Raw genomic sequence first — 17,606 nt, 5'->3', positions numbered from 1 at the left:
TCCTCTAAAATTCTGATTCAAAAGTAGATCCAAATCCTGAGAATGTTTTTCTTGTATTGATTGTACCACTGATGCCCATTCCGAAATCTCGCCAGATGAACATGTGTCTAGCCACGTGACATAGTAACAATTGTGCTTATTAATAGGTGAAACAGTGCAAGTAGCCAAAGATGAGGAAATCACTATTTTTCATGTAGTGACTGTTTAAATGATCCACGGAAGCAAGAATTGCTGATTGTCAATCAGCAATTGCTTATTGTGGTGCTGAAGTTTCTTCTTCCCGGCTGCTTGCTAATTAGGGTGAAGAGCAGTATTTGCTATGTGTTCTTAGCCAATCTCTGTTAAAAAAAAAAAAAAAAGTCTGATTTAACAGCATTATTGTATGTACTCTCTGTGAAGATTGTATTCAGAATACAGTCCAGCTCTTTTAAGGCACTAAAGACTTACAAAAGAATTATTTTTTTTTCTTAATTAAAACCAAGAATAAGAGCAGAGGAGTTCCAAAGTGGTCATCTCTACAGTGATGTAATTGTCTTATGTCAAAGGCTATGAACAATATCACCTCTAGAGCTGCTGCATTTGCAGAATAAATATGGGATCTAGTTTCAAATCATAGTAAATAGCAAAGTACATTCAGCGGAGCTGAAGTTATCAGTTGGAACTCTGTATGCTTCCAGATGCTCCAAGAATATTTTATATTATGTCACCTTTCCCAAGCAGAAATATTTTTGTCATGGTAGTAACGTAGGGATGAAATATGTACTGCATAGATCAATAGGGGATTCATCCCTATAGTATATTTTTAGTATATTTAGTTTTTATTGTTATTCCTCTTTGATTGAAATATCCCAGGCATCTGAGATTCGTTTTATAGAAAACGATCCAAACATTTCATTCCTTTCACTATTAGGGAGCTTCTGTGGGAGGAGAGGGGCAGTGTTTTTTATTTTCTGTAATATACTCTAAATAAAGTTTAGAATTTAAAGTTTACCTTGTTGCTCCTATTAACTCACTGTGTTATATCCTAGCAAATTTTATTCTGGGGCTGCTGTTTACATCTTACAGTATTTCCACTATTATTAAATCCCTACATAGCCATTGTAGAGCTAGCTAAGCTCTAGATTTCACCGCTTACATTATTTCTCATGAGTCAATCCCTTTGAAAAATCTATTTTGCAGTGGTGCTCCTTGAATAATGATATACTAACAAACACCTGTTTATTTTCCATTATGCCAAATATATAAGTAAACAGACTTTGCCTATCTGGCTCCCACTGGGCATTATGTAATACAGTTTCATAATAGAGATTGCCAGTAGTCCTTGCAGTAGAAATTATTACACTTTGTTGAATTTGTGTGTCTGCAAGTCATACTTTCTGTTTTTATTTCATATAATAGTATTTCATATTGCCAAAATGTTTTTTCCCCACAGGTCCACAACTCCTGCTAATAATGAAATTTTTACAATTACTAATCTTATTTTTTTTATTTCTCCTAATTAAAAAAGTTCCAATAAAGATGTAAAATAGTTCAAATTCAATAGGTTTGAATTGAATGAATCTTCAGTTTTCTCTCATTTTCATTATTTTAATGATCTTCTGTACTACATTTTTGATACGTATTTTTGACATTGGTTTGAAATCTGATAAATTAATATTAACATCTAGGAGACTAATGTTTTTACTATTACTATTCCATGTAGGCGATAGAATGGCAGCCTTCATCTTTGAATAATTTATTAATCATTTATGCTGTTATTTTCTATATTGTAACTAATTTTTCAGAACAACTTATAGTGGAAGAACTAAGAAGTTTAACATTTATAATCATTTGAATGGAAGGGAAAGAGCAGAGATTTTTTTAAGCTGAGAGGTTTGGATTTCATTAAATGCTAATTGAACTTGGGAATTTTCAGATATTTGGAAAAGGATACATGTCCCCACTTTTAGCAATGTTACTGTATTTAACTTGACTGTATGTGATTTGTTTAAGAAATTATATTACATAAAGAATGAGTGACTGAAGCATGATGGTGAAAAGTTTTTTCTCTTGACTAGCTTTATTTCTCACTTGATTTCTTGATTGTTAATTGTATTGGTCACTAAAAGTTTGTGATGGCTCTGAACACTTTTACCCCGTTTCTTGGCTAGCCAGAAAGAGGAGTGTATTTCTTCAAACAACACTTCCCCTTTTGGTGTTCTACTTGCCTAGGAAATTTTTTATGTATCACATCCTAAGTTTCCAAGTCCTGTGATTAGTTACACCTCTGAATATGTCAGGAGATGGAAACATGGCTCTGCTTCCTCCCATCACTTCTGGTCTTTTGCATAATACAGAAAGAAATGAGCTGTTTCTCTGCAAGCAGTGGAACAAATCAGTAGCTATAGTCTCTCATGCCTCATCTGTTCTCTTATGCTGAAGCAGAAGATAGGACCTGGATCATTTTTTCTCTTGCATATCTATTCTGGGGATAGATAATTTTTCATGTAGAAAGCATAGTTTCAGCATGCAGATGCGTTCATGTCTCTTGGTGGAGCAGGCTATTTGCTTTACCGAGATAATCAAACTAAGGAAACTCAAATTCTCTTCTTGGCTACTCCTGATTCCCACAGCAATGGAGTTTTGAGAGGAAAAGTATTAATTATTTCAGTAAATTTCATCATCATCATCCTAATGAAGAATGAAGAAAGCCCAGAGAAGAATGTAGACAAGTTCCCATGTAGGAGATGTATCTGGGATGTAAGAATTAGAGTACATCAGGTCCTGATGAGGAAGTACGCGTTGGCAGGAAGCTTCCTGGATGCTCACGGCATCTCACTGTTGCTAATCTGAAACTTAGCAAATCAAGGAGCTTGGCAGCATGTAACTGACAGTCTGTTTTTCCTGCTTTAGAATAATTGCTTCCATGAGAAATTTTAAAATCCTGACAAAAAGTTGTATCTAATGTTCGATGAGAAGTATAACAAAGAAAATGTTGGAAATATCCAAAATGAAGCACTAGAGCATAAGATCCACAAGAATATCTGCTGGGCAAAAGGAAGATTCAAAAGAATAAAGTTACGTTTCTGAATATCTGTATTGCTGTTCAAAGGGGATAGTATAGTTGGGTATGTATGGTGAAAAGAAAAATAAGCAAAAATATATATATTAAAAGCAAGCAAAAATATTAATCTGAAAGGTATTTTAAAATGCTTATGTGCTCGTTTTCCTCATTTTCTTATAATGTAAAAGGGTCAGAAAACATGAATGAAATATCAGTTAATTAGAGCCAAATAACGGTACAGAAGAAAGCCATAAAATGATAGAGTCATTCAGGGTGAAAGGGCCAGTTTGCTCAGAGAACCTCTAAGGATGGTGATGGCACAACTTCTCTGGGTTATGTTTCAATGCTTGAATGTTTTAACCTGTTTCCAATAGAAATCTTTCAAGTTATATTAATTGTGACTTGTCTTCTGTCTGGATGCCTCTCTGAATAGTCTGGCTCTGTTTTCTTGATAACGTTCCCTACCCTTTAATGACAAGGGCATCTGCCAGTAGAAAACTTGCTTGAGTTCTGCAGTAGCTCATCAACATCCTCAGGATCACTAAGCACTAAGAGTTGGTAAAGGAAGCCAGCCCACAGCTGTGCATCACATTTTTCAGAATTTTACCGTTGTGCATACCCAGATTCCATGGAAAGCAATGAGCAGTTACAAATTGTAATAAATTTTCAGTGACAGCTAAATGTTTCTACATCAAAACTTTTTGATCTTTGTAACTTTTAGACTTTATTTTAGTTCCAACTAAAAATAAAGATACTTGAGCCATCAGGTGTGTAAGTACTATGATACTTTTCCAAGCATGAATGAGAGGGCAGTTCACTGCACTGAATGGCTAACATATGGTAAAACAGTAAATTGCTATAAGCCTTTATGATTCACAGATGAGTGTCTGTATTTCCTAAATGTTTTGCATGCCCAAAAAAAGGAATTGTGTCTCGACTTCAATACTAACTGATGTTAGTTTGGGATTACATTTTCTAAATATTAGATTTGCTTCATATTCAGTTAGCATGTTTATGGGCACCAGAATACACGTGCTCTTTTTTCCGCACATTCTTTATTTTTTGGATTACAAATAAATACTTCATATTATAAAACAAAGAAAATTTTTTTAAAAATGCAGGAAGAAGATATTCATCAATTCAATTTTATCATACTCAAGGGCAAATAAAGTTGCTAGCCTACTTTTTAATTGATTAAATTTTAATTGATTAAAATTTTGCAAGAAGTGCTGGTATAATCCAGGAAATGTGATTGCGGTGGTCCAAATGCTTGTAAATCTGTCCCATGTTGTTCTCCTTCTTTAATTGTAATTGTCTGATAAAAGTTCCATCAGTTTCTGTAATTAACCTAATGGTCTAAATGAATTTCCAGATCACTGGTTATTCATTTCAATATAGAAAATGCCATTACATTGAGTTTAATTAATACAAAGCAAGTTTGCAATCCATTCTATTATTAGAATACAGTTTTACTCTTTTAACTGTTTCAATTATGAACTTTTTTTCTCTCCTTTTGTTTTTCTCACATATGGATTTGGTTTTTTATTCTCTAATTATATTATTTTAACATCTATGATAGAAATACTTTAAACTCAGTGCTCTTTGGGTTCCCATCCTCAAAATATCAATGTAGATATTTTTCATATTTATTTTTTCAACTATTTTTAAACATAGTTCAGTCAGTGCTAAATTCATAATCCCATGATATGCCCTGGAACATCTTATTTGACTAGATATTCCTTTCACAGAAATACATATGACAGATAAGCACTCACCAGAGAATGCTTTTGCTTTGCGTCAGACAGATATTGAAACAATAAACTGTGTTGCCCTGGGATTTTAGTTCCTGAGCAACCAGAAAACAGCAAGGCAAAGATGAGAAGTTTTTGAAAAGTGGGAAGGCAGTTCTTTCAGAAAACTCCCTGGAAACCTTTGGTCCTGTAATTTTTTTGACAAAAATATTTTTGAATGCTCAAGATTTTAAAGCAAATCATTCCATTACTTTAGTGCATGCATTAGAAATGTTCCTAAATTGTCAGAATAATGCTTCGGCTTCAGAGTTATTCATTAGGTGCCAATAAAGAAGGAAAATCTTAGACGATAAATTACAGTAAATGTTTGCAATTTTGCTTCTGTGTATATAGTTAGTATTAAAAAGACTTATCAACGCATATGTGACCAACATATTTGCTTTTAAAAAATATATACATACTTTTTCCTGTGGGTGTTTTGTTTCATAGGTGTATAGTTGAGGAGTTTTTGATTTGTGTGTAATAGATGAGAAAATCATAAATACTAAGTGTAAATACTGCATCCACCAGAAGAATTTAGTCCCTTTGAGTACACACTGTGCTACAGAATTGGCAATTAAGTAAAACCTGTTTATTCAGTATTTCTTTTGATTGTTCTCACTTAAAAGTAGTCTACTTGGCATATGAATATAAGTGAACTAGCTAAATAAAAGCTCAGTGAAACTATTTTCATGCTTTTTTGCTTCAGTAAAGATGTTCCAGATTTTATCTTACTGCAGTATTACAAATAGGCTTCGACATTTATGTTATATTCTGGGATATTTACAATAACAAGGAGATTACATGGGGAAAACAAATTTTCCAAAGGTCATTTGAAATGTCCTTTTTGAGCAGAATCACTGGTAGAAACATTCAATTTGTTTAGTTTTTAGATTTTATCTCTTGTTGACACGTAATTGCATTAAAATAGTAACGTAATGATGATCCTGTTATGACATTATTACCTTGAGAATCCAAGCTACCAAAGTTGAGGTGCTCTGATGGTATATCCATTTCTGAGTTTTGTTCGCAAGACATGGTTGACCATATTCGATCCAAACAGACATAAACTTTATTGTATTGACAGCAATTATTAATCTGTTTCGATTTCATTATAGTTTTTACTAAATTATTCGTTGTGATTTGTCATGATTGTTTTTTATGGGTCCTGAATTAATTCATTAACCATATAAAGTGAAAAGAAACAAAGAAAGTGTCAATAATAAGTAGAAAAGGAAGTTTCCTAATGGCTTTCCATGTTTCTCTCTCAGCTCCCTACTCAAGTATAAAAGTGTAAAAGGATGAAAAATCATCCATCACTTCCAGAGAAAAACAGGGATGTCAGCTCTTACTGAAATACCTTCGGAAGGTTTTTAAGCTCTGTTCTAGCCCATTGTATTAAACCAGGGGCCATATTTTGAATAAAGTTGCATAAATCTGAATGCAGAGTAACTATATGCAGGGAACTATTCAAGGTTCAGTTGACCATAGATGTCATACGTGATGTTCATTTTGTGTAATGAGATCAGGGGTTTTGTTTTGTTTGTTTAGTTTTTTTGTTTGTTTGTTTTGGATTTGAGTGTCCCGTTTCTCTTCTCAAATTAGCTTGACTGCTTTGATAATACTGATTTGGAATGGAATTGCTCTAAACATATTCACTTGATTCCAAAATCAAGTAAATTATGTCATACTCCTAGTTTTCTACAGCACTTGGATTTTACAATCCTTTTTCAAGCTTTTTTCTGTTTAGCAAAAAGGACTCACAGATCCTCATGATTATGAAACCCAGCATTTGTGCTGTAGTGGAGATAGGCAACAGCAGTTCCACATATGTCATGTGTAAAGTTTTCTAATCAGATTGTAAAGTCATAACGATTGTATTTACTTTTAACATCATGAATATAACACAATTTGGGTTTTGTTTCTATAAAGCCTTTTATGTTTCAAAATTAAACGTTTTAGGAGTAGTTAGGCTATTTATCCAGACACTTTCAGCTTTCCTGTAGGAAAACAATTTGTTTCGTCTGAAAGGATTTTCATTTATACAAGCTGCTGTTTATTTGAAAGTAATCTGTTCCAAAGGAAAAAAAAAAGAAAAAGTATTTAATTTGAACCTAAGCCATCAGTTGAAATATGAGTTAATATTTACTGTAAAATATTCACAGAAAAGAAGTCTATGAAGCACATTGCTAAAATATGCAAGAAAGCAGTAAAAATACAGGACACGAGTCTTATTGACTCATTTCTTTAGCTGTAGAATTCAATAACACTTGAAACAAAGTATATCATTCACATGCCAAATAGGTACTGCACAAACTCAGAGGTACTTCCTCTGTATTTCTAAAAAAAGGATTTCACGTCTATGCTGAGTTTACTGATAAATGTTGCAGGAAGTGTAGATGCTTGTAATAAATAAGTTCTCAATATAAATACAACTGATTACAAAGAAATTATTTTACTATAAAGAGTTACAGCAAACTGTGTAGTAGATCTGGAGAAATTATAAGTCATTTTGTCCAGAAGAAGTCAAAATGGTAAATTCTTTTGCAAATGTGAATTTCCCTCCAGGAGGAAACAATTAGTTACATAAACTTTCACTGTACATGGTGATAGTTGTCTCATTTTCTGAGAATCTTAAAAAAAAAAAAAAAAAAAATTGTTAGAAGACAGTACAGGCGACTGTAGTTATGTTTAAGGCAATGAATCATCAGTGATGCATTGCTAGTTAATCAGATAACTGACTAATAACTGATAGCAATCAGATATTTCTGTTTATAAAACAAAGTTTTACGTCTCAGTTTCCAGTGATCTTTGTCTCCAGTGACTGCTGTTAGTGTTTCATTCCCCTTTCTTGTGAAATGCAGATGCACTATAATGCTTACTAAATACCATTTATTAACTACTGACAATAGCTAAGGTGAACCTTACACAAATGTCTAGGCTGGAGTGAAAAATACATTTTCTGCACCTCCTTGAAAGCTATGAGTACCCTTCTGCTTCCTGATAAAAATCCGCCTCTATTTACCCATCTTGACCTTCCTTGTCTGTGTGGTTGTGTGGTTGCTGCTTTTTTTAAAAACAGCTTACTTTACTAGCTGAGAAAACCATTTCAGTGGGCATTAGGATCTAGTTTGCTTCCTGTGCCTGTTTTTCTTAGTGCTTTTACAGGTATATGTTTCTTCCAGTCAGCAAAATAATGTAAGTGGCATTGAATGGGTTCCTTAAAGTGCTTTTCTTGGTGTTATATTACAACTGTGTTTCAGATCGACTTCTGTTGTGTTTGTAACATCTTCTGGGTTGTTTTCTTGGTTGTTTTTTTTTTTGGTATCACTGCCTGAAATTTTTGTTATGGCATTTTCTACATTCTGCATCATTCTGTTTTGCCATTCTGTAGCTGTTTTCGGGATAGCTGTCCTTATTTTAAATGGTGACAGTCAGTCAATCAGTGAGATGTATTGTGTTTATCCAGCATTCGTAAATATGGATTTCATCCTTTCAAATTTATTTTTTGGTGCCTTGTTCTTTGTATTTATTCTTGTGTTAATCTGTTTAGTGTTGATGCAACGTGTCTAAACAGGTATACTTAAAGAGTACTGTCAAGATAGAGACATACTGAATTGCATGCCACTGATGGTTTTTTTTTATTATTATTTATACACCATTCCACACTTGGGTCATGAAAAAAATGATAAGGAAGACATGTATAACATTTTTCATAGTAAATTGAAGATTTTGTCTTTGTCCTTTGCGGGTCTTGTTTGACCCAAGACAGCTGAGAATCTCGTTCCTGTTAATGGAGATATGGCACTTGGCCACTGGCAGTACTGCTGCTTAATCTGTCAGGACAATGTTTAGGACAGTGAGAATTACATTTTGTGTTTTTTTTCTTCACAGCATGATCTGTCATGTTATTTTACATAATATCTTCTGTGTCGAGTCCTGTTTGCAGGCTTCCCGTGTTTCCTTAGCTTTGCATTCTAGATGCTGTCCTACTCATTTTCAGTAGCTAGGGAAACATGATTGACCGTACATCTCAAGTCATTCTCTCAATCAGCTGGAAAGTTGTTTGTTTATGGCTTTCAGTTTACCCTGTCAGATCTAGTTTCAAAAAAGTCTTACTTCGGTGTCACTCAGTTTCTTATATTGTTTAATATTTGTTATTAAATCATGTATCTTAAAACCATGTTTTATATAACAAAACTCTTTCTTCAACCTGAATTTCATACATAGTAAATATTTTTTGATGTATTACTGTTTTTAATGTCTATACGATTCTTTGCACATGTAGTTCTTTTTTTTTTTTTTTTGGCTTATACTCACAGAATCGTTAAGGTTGGAGAAGATCTCTAAGATCACCTAGTTCAACGATCAGCCCATCCCCACCATGCCCACTAACCATGGCCCTCAGTGCTACATCTCCCCTTTTCTTGAACACCTCCAGGGACAGTGATTTAATTGTCCATTAAAATGGCCATATATGTTTATGGCTTTGATACAAAATCTGCCCCCTGGTGTCTTTTACACTCTTTCTGAGATGAAATTTTTCCTTACATCCAACCTGAACTGACTTTCATAAACAAATGAGTATTTTTTTCATCTCAGTAGTAGTGCTGTTGTTCATCTAATTTCCCACAATCGTGTCCTTTTTACTTTGTCCCAGAAATGCTGTTTATGAAAACACGGGGGATCTTGCAGATGTCGGTAATCAGGAACATAAGACAAATTATTGATCACTTTGATCATCTACATTTGAAGATTGTTCTTTAATTTAGGATCAAATGAGGCTTCTGTATCTTTGTAACATCAAGTATGCAATACTCTTATTTACTCATTAAGTACATCATAAGAAATTTGACCACCGATTACTGCCTTTGCTTATTGTCTAGAGTTGTAGGTCAGTGTAATTACATAGCTTTACAAAAATATTCTTTATTATCCTATCTTTGTTTTATTCTTCCACATCCTGCTTTTTCTTCTGCATGTTAGGAGAAATCCATTGATGTCTGAAGCACTCAGGTGGACTTACATACAGGCCAGTAAGAAAAGGATGAAATGTGCAGTAATTTCTGCCAGTCACAGGATGACTGAGGTTGAAAAGGGACCAATGGGGGTAATCAGCACAAACCTTCATGCTCAAGTGGGGACAACCACAGCGGGCTGCTTAGGACCATGTCCAGATCAAGATCTCCAAGAAACAAGATTCCAGAACCTCTCTGGGTGATCTGGTCCAGTGTTCAGTCACCCTCAACATATAAAAGTTTGCACAGAAAGATGGCAGCGTACAGGTATTGCCATCAAGATTTTGCTCCAGGGGTTGTAAATTCCTGACATACAAAGGTGTCAGTATACATAGAAACCAATGGCAGTTTATTTGTAGATTAGAGATGAGGAAGTGGAGGGAAAAAAGAAAAAGAGAACAGTACTGTATATACTTCAAAGAATTATAAGGACATCTAGGTGTGTACTCAGTATGTGCGAGTCATTGTTGGTATAATAGACCAGTTGAAGCTGGAAGCAAATTTAAGGTAAAAGTCATCAAACATGAAGTCTTACTGGAACAGTTAGCTGTCCTCATATATTTTGAGTGCATTTGTTTGTGTTGATTACTTGATGTGGAAAAAAATTACAAATCTTATCTTTCATATATCTGAGGATGAAATAATTGAAAAAAAAATGTCTTAAAGCAGCTGCAGTATCAACTATCTCTAGAAATATTTATGTAATCTTTCAGGGCGCACTTCATTATAAAAAAAAGTCACAAAATTTATGTGAAATTTTGGGCTAATTCAGATTTGTCTGGAAACTTAATGCAGTACTGTTGAATAAAGGGATTCAATTACAGTGTGCAGTGTTTTGTAAGTAACTGTCTTACATAAAAAGTTAATTAATCAGAGCTGTGTCAATTTCCTTGTGCCATGTCAATTTGCAGCAAGGTAATTAATCACTAATCACCCAGCATGCAGCAAACTAAGGGACAATCCATGAGTCATTTATTGTTGTGTTTTTTTTCAAAATAAATAGCACACAGAGCCATGAAGAAACACATCTTGCCTTTCATAATATTTTTATCAACAGTTTTGCATGTTGTAATAGACTGCAGCAACAAGCAGCTGTAGTTCAATGGAATATGAATATTAAAGAAACAAATGAGAGCAGATTTATAGGCCATTGCTTTTCTGTTATGTCAGTTTTGAGATTACACTGAGCAAATGAACAGTGAAAAATTACTCTTCCATGTGGAGAATGGTGATTAGACTTGTACATTAATTAGAGATTTTTGTTTTCCTTTTCAATGCATTTCAAATGAGAATGTCCTATAAGAAATTGTTTGTCCAAAATGCAGATTTATTCATTCCTAAACAACAGTGTTTAATATTGACATGTATTTTTGTACAAGGGTATGGAAATCATTGTTCCACTAATTCTGAGTAGGTTTTAAAAACAAATATATTGTTTATCTTTTGAGTGAAAGAAATAGAAAGGACCAGTCATGCCTGTATTTGATGTATATGGCAAATTTCCTTTGAATTCAGTTAATTCACAATTGAATCCCAGGGATAATCATCTCACAGACATGACAGGTGAAAAAAAGCAGTTTTAGTTTGGTATTATTAGGCATTGTGAACTTCATAAAGAGTTTTTTGAAATAGGAATATATAGATATATATACAATTTTAAAAACTTTTTTGTAATTTTAAAAGCTGTAGTAAAGGAGCTTTTACTTGCACTGCAATTTGGGCTGTGTACTTAAATGCAAAGTTCTACAAGTATCCTCTCAAACACAGTTTTTATAATTCTTAAAGAGAATGCCAGTTAAAACTGCTAAGTACTACTAAGACCAGTGGAAAACTCACTTGATGTACAGCATGCATCAGGAAAAATTCCTGATTCTGTTCCAGCAATCTCAGATAATATGACATAGATTATTCTGCTTACCCTTCCCCAGCATGTTATCTATTATACCTCTTTGTTCTTAATTTATTGTCCAGCACTTCTGAAGTGTTTCCTCAACAAGGATCTTTCTAAACTGTGGTAATAATATGAATGTGTCTTCCTCCATTTCTAACAGTTAAACTGCCTTGCAGTAAATTAGCTATGAACTGATTCCAACACGATGTAGCATTAAAACTCTTCAACGTAAAACACTGGAAAATTCTTGATAGCAGATGACCTGATAGTTTGTGCAGAGCAGGAGAGATTAGGAGTGATGAGGGGTAGATTCATTCATCCATTTTGATGGCACACCTTTCTTGAGGCATATGGCACATTCATACAAATTCAAACCACAGCACAAATGCAAAGAATAATTGCCCATTAAAATGGCCATATATTTTTATGGCTTTGATACAAAATCTGCCCCCTGTTGTTTTTTACATCTGCTACTCTTTCATCCGTCCCAAAGCTTTAAAACTTTAATACACAGTGTATAACCCTTAAGTAATATTTTACCAGGTTATGTTCCTCCTTTTCAGAACTCAAGTTTTATCAGTGTTCAGACAGTCTTTGTTTTCCAAGGCTTTATGTTGAGATGTGGTGTCTAGAAAGTCAACTATCTATCTGTCATTTTTATTTAGTAGAAAATGAATGAAACCAAAGCTTATATGTTAGATATTTTGGGAGAAATTAAGATTTGAGTAAATTTAGTTTGTGAACACAAAGATGATTGGCACGAAAGGGATCTATTCCTCATACCTCTATTTCTTTTCTATATAAGATTGTTATTTACCTAAATTTTACCCACAGTTTAAGAAGTCCTGTTAATTCCAAAAGGCTTTTAACTTTCTTAAATGTTGCAGTGTGCTGACCAAATTTCATGGTTAAGATCTAAACTGAAATTTGATGAAGGAGGTACCATGACAGCATTTTCTTGTCTACAAAGTATGCAGGAGACATTTCTGGACAATTTTCAGTGTAATAATATAAAGTGCTTTTTTTTTTAATTTCATTTTTATCTTCTTAAATGTAGAACAAATACATTTGAAGGAAGAGATCTTACCAAATTAGCATTCCTATTTTTTTTTTCATTTAGGATGTAGTACAAGATTATTTGTGTGCTTTTTGATAATTGTACTAGGCAAAAAGCAAACACTTTTACTCCTTTTCATTAGAAAAAGCAAAATTGTATTTCCATTGTATTAACTGCTTTTTTCTTGTTACAGTTGCAGTGCCATTCGCATTTGAATAGCATAATAACCAACTATAGAACTGATAAGGACTATTAGATGAGAAAGTAAATTGCCTCTTTGGCTTATATTTGATTATATAAAGTCCTTAGAGATGTGGGTTTTGTGTTTTTGGTTTTTTTTTTCTGTTTGTTTCTTTGTTTAACCTCATATCGCTACCAACGACGAGCAGTTAGAGAAATTTCCCTTTTCCCTATCTCATGTCAGAATTCCAGTCATCAAATTTCTTTTATAAATTTAAGCTACTTTTATTTAGAAAGGGATTCTGACACTTCCTAGCTGAGAGTCAAACATATTTTCAATGCCATTATGTTAGCATTTTCACTGACTGAGTTTCAGTAGTTTGGCACAGAGGCACTAAGGAAGGTTGACCTACAAACTGGAAGTCATTAAATCTTTACCCCTCCTGGCTAGTATATTCATTACTTTGGGGGCTGGTTGATACTGCTTAATGCTTCCTCATAGGAAAGACCTTTTCATAAAATTGTTTTTATTAAGTCCATTATTCAGTTGTGTTCCAGTGGTGTTACTTCTGGTTATTTGGGGGTTGAGGATATTAAAAAGTTGGTAGGAAAATAAATTCTGTGGTTATTGCATGCTCCTACCCACCTGATTTCTCGGCTGGGATAAAGTAGCCTCATTTTTTTGGCTGAATTCAAATCAAGGCTGACATGATTTTACCAATTATTATACCTCTGGCAATAATTGTAATCTTTAATAACATATCTGTAATTAGCAGGCATGTTTTCACATGCTCTGTTTGCCAGGATGACCTAAGTCATTTCTGGAGGATGGATATAGTTCTACTGTATATGAGATCACCTTCCTTAAGACTTTGCAACGCCACTCTTAGTTCCATATTTCTCAGATTTAGTTTCCATCATGGCCTACTTTCTTCTTGATGGAGCTGTAGATTGTTGCTCTAAATTTTACCTGTTGCTTCTGTAAGATTTTCTAGAGTTTTGCACTACTCTAGACATGTTATGTGTCATGATTTTCTTAAGGAGTCAATACATATGAGATGAGCATAGCATAACTATGAAACTAATTCCGGCTTTCCATTCTAACACATAATAGAAAAAAATCAGATCTTTTGAAAATGGTAGAAAAATTCCCTTCTTGTCTTAGCATCTCTTATAAATGTTCAGTTACTGCAAAATGTCTTTTTTATTTTTTTGTGTGAAAGCTATATTAAATGGTATAATTAAAAGAAAAGAAAAAATACAAAACATTACTACTTTCTTCTGAAATGAAAAGATAGGTCCATTATTTATACACCTCCCACCCTATATGGAGAAATGGGTGAGTTAATTTCAAACAGTACATTTTACAGAAGCAAAACTGTCTAGGACTGTGACTGTTTTGTTGTGTTTTTTTTTTTTTTTTCTGAAAGATTAACAACTTACTGCTTTAAATATAGCCAAACATGTTATCTTCTAAGAATTGATTGCTGAAACAGATCTTAATAGTAGAGGTTCCCAGATTATGTGTAAATCCATGGGGTTGTTAAATCCTCATTTGATTGCTTGAAGTTTGGAATTTCTTGAGTTGGTTTATTTTTCTTTACAGCTGTTTCTGTTACTTTGTAGAAGTGTGATTTCAGTATGTAGAGAACTAAGGATGCACATGTAAGTGAAGAAGTTATCCAAACTGCTCAAAGCTTGTCAGACTTCATTAATTTCTTTTAGTGACATTAAAATCAGATACATTTCTCTTATTCTTGGCAGTTCAGAAATGTCCCTAAAACTACATTTATTAAAGCTATCTACAGAATACTAATACAGAATACTTCAGGCTTATCATTTAAGATATCTACAATTTCAGATGTGATTTCATGGCCAGAGTGTTCAGGGAGAGGGGCCTGGCAAACTGTAAAAGACATAGCATTATAGCAATCATGAAGTCACCATTATTACAGTATTTTCCTTTACATTTCCTCTAATAACATTTACAAGTTGAGAATTTTACATCTTCTTTATTTCAAATTCAAGGGTATTTTTAAAATCATCAGATTGAAAGACAAATTTGAAATGAAATCATATTTCAGACTTGAAAAACTGTTTTAGTCATCATTTCTTTCACTTGCTTTTATCAAGGTGTTACAAAGCAATATTTATATATCTATTTATTTGCATGCTATAAATAATTCAATACATTGAAGCACAACTAAAGTAACCTGAGTGCCATCAGAGCTGGATTTAATTTTAATGTGTCTCACTGATGAATTGGTTCCAAAAACACGTTTTAACACTGGCCAGCAATATATGGCTAAAGAAGAAAAGAATAATGAAATATTAGTTAAAAAAATATGGCAGAGAAAGTAAAATAGAAAGTTTTGGTTTTTTTTAATTAAAATGTTTGTGAAGAGAGGAGTTTTAAAGGCATTTCACAGAAAACAAAACTTACTACTGTATTACTGTTCTATTTCTGTTATTTTATGTGAAATGGTAATTAATGTTTACAGCTACTTGCAATGACAATATAAAATTGTCTGAGTTAATTTCTTCTTTATATATCTAATCTGTTTCTATTAGGTCTGAATATTTTCTGAATTCATATATTTACAAACTATTCAACTTTTGCCTTCGAGGAAATAGTAGGTACCATCATAAACAGGATATACTTCCCGAATTCTGAGAAAGCTCTTGCTCTTTTTTTTTTTCCCCCTTGATACACAATTCAGACCTATTAGTAATCAAATTTTTGAATAAAATTGAAGCTCCGTTGCATTTCTAAAATCATTGAATTATTCAGATCAAAAGGGACTGTTGGAGGTCACCTGGTCCAATGTTTCACACTTGCTCAAAGCAGGGTGAACTTGGAAGATAGCTCCAGGTATTTCTCTGGTTCTATAAATTTGAGCCTGGGCTGAGTGGTTTTGGCTTCAAACATCTCCTTTTAGCGGTGTTGGCTACAACAAATGGCACTGTTTTTATTAATGAGTTTCTTCCAGGGAAATCAGAGCTACCTGTGATAATGCTATCTAAATTCCCAGCTTGCTGTCTCTTATTTGCATACAAAGATTTTGTGTAAGATGATGAGGCCTCTGGTTGAAAGGCTAATAATTTACTTACTTGACAAGCCCCTCATCCAGTTAAAGACTGTGCTTTAATGTAGGCACAAATATACTGCTACGCTGCAACTATTTTACCCAGTTTCAAAACACCAGATTGATCTGAATATTACATATTTCTCTTCTCTTCTGTGCAGTGCCAGGATTTCCCTACCCTGCTGCAACTGCAGCTGCTGCGTACAGAGGTGCCCACCTACGAGGCCGAGGTCGCACAGTGTACAACACGTTTCGTGCAGCAGCACCCCCCCCTCCGATTCCAGCCTACGGCGGGTAAGGAGATCAGCCTCTTTTACCTAATACCGTGAATTTCCAAAGGCTGCAAACTGTTTGTAACTGTGGTGCATGCTGGTCGTGTCTCACTGCAGAAACCAACACAGCATGCAGCCAATCCAAGAATTGGAAGTGGTGCACCTTGCACAGAGTATTGAAAAATGACTGTAATTTGTACTGCCATGGTTGGTGGCCTTAAGCATTTGAGGTGTCACATATTGTTATGTAAATGCTCTTAGAGACTGAATGCTTTGAACAGAGAAATTGTTTCAGCTAAAGATGTGTTTTTGATGATTGCAAACATCTGGTTATTAAGGAGGTTGGATCAAGTAACTTCTTTTTCTTGAAATCATCCACTGAAAGCTGTCTCTGTACCTAGAGGCTTAGTGCTGTCTTTTGGGAGTTTTTGTTTGTTTTTTTTATGGTTGTTTCTTAATTACAGTTTTTGTTTTTCTAGTTGATATTTTCGCTGAGACAGAAATTTGGACTGCTTCTGTAAGGGTCATTTGCTTTCTGGTACATATTTGTTCAAATAACAACATTTCACTGTCAGTGACCTGCCTTTACTGAAAGCGACAATTAAGGAACAAAGGAGAGAAATTCATAGCAGTCATTTTTAGAAACTCAATAATCTTCTGTTATTCAGAAATGTAAAAGCATGGTATATTTCTGAGGGAAAGAAGGGAGAAATAAATCATGGTAGCTCTGTAAATGCTGACAGAAAGGTTTTGCATGGTGCCTGTGGTCTTTAACAGCCCTAGCAATGTCAAAATATTTTCAGCTCTTAAGAAATCAGTAAATTCGGTAAATCAGTAAACACAGAAGATCCCTGGGCAAAATAGTATTTTGTGGTAACATTTTATAGCAGATATGCTACTATTTCTCTGTAGAGCAACCAGATATTTCTGGGAAAGGGAAAGAAAGGTTCAGAAAGTCATGGAGTGAAAGTGATTTCTGTCTGCCCTCACCAAAATACTGTCACGCAGCTTGTCTGCTCTGGCTTTGGATATCCTCCTGTAAGGAAGCTTGCAGCACAATATGATGCTGAGACCATATCCTCCTACTTAATTACAGTAGAAGACAGGTGCCCTTCACTAGTCCCACCCCCACCCTAGACTTCCCTGGAAGTCTGCTGAGAAAAGCTAGTTGAAGGTATTCAAGGCTAATTTGGGCTTGATCTTTTCCATATTGTCAAAACACAATTATTATGTGGCTCACAGTGCTCCAAGTTCATGGAGATGCCTGAA

General features: G+C 34.1%; 1 protein-coding gene across 13 annotated transcripts in view; it reads left to right on the top strand.

Moving 5' to 3' along the window:
* The window catches only part of RBFOX1 (RNA binding protein, fox-1 homolog 1), a 372,798-nt gene that overhangs the window by 304,381 nt on the left and 50,811 nt on the right, over positions 1-17,606 (top strand). For all 13 annotated transcript variants that reach the window (XM_021411693.1, XM_021411692.1, XM_021411696.1 and 10 more), the window contains one exon: positions 16,227-16,359. In XM_021411693.1, the coding sequence (XP_021267368.1) occupies positions 16,227-16,359 (133 nt within the window). The remainder of the gene's footprint in view (positions 1-16,226; positions 16,360-17,606) is intronic.

The sequence above is a fragment of the Numida meleagris genome, chromosome 13, assembly GCF_002078875.1.
Source record: "Numida meleagris isolate 19003 breed g44 Domestic line chromosome 13, NumMel1.0, whole genome shotgun sequence".
Taxonomy (NCBI): Eukaryota; Metazoa; Chordata; class Aves; order Galliformes; family Numididae; genus Numida; species Numida meleagris.
The sequence above is the reverse complement of the archived record's forward strand: the minus strand, read 5'-3'. Positions and strand labels throughout refer to the sequence as shown.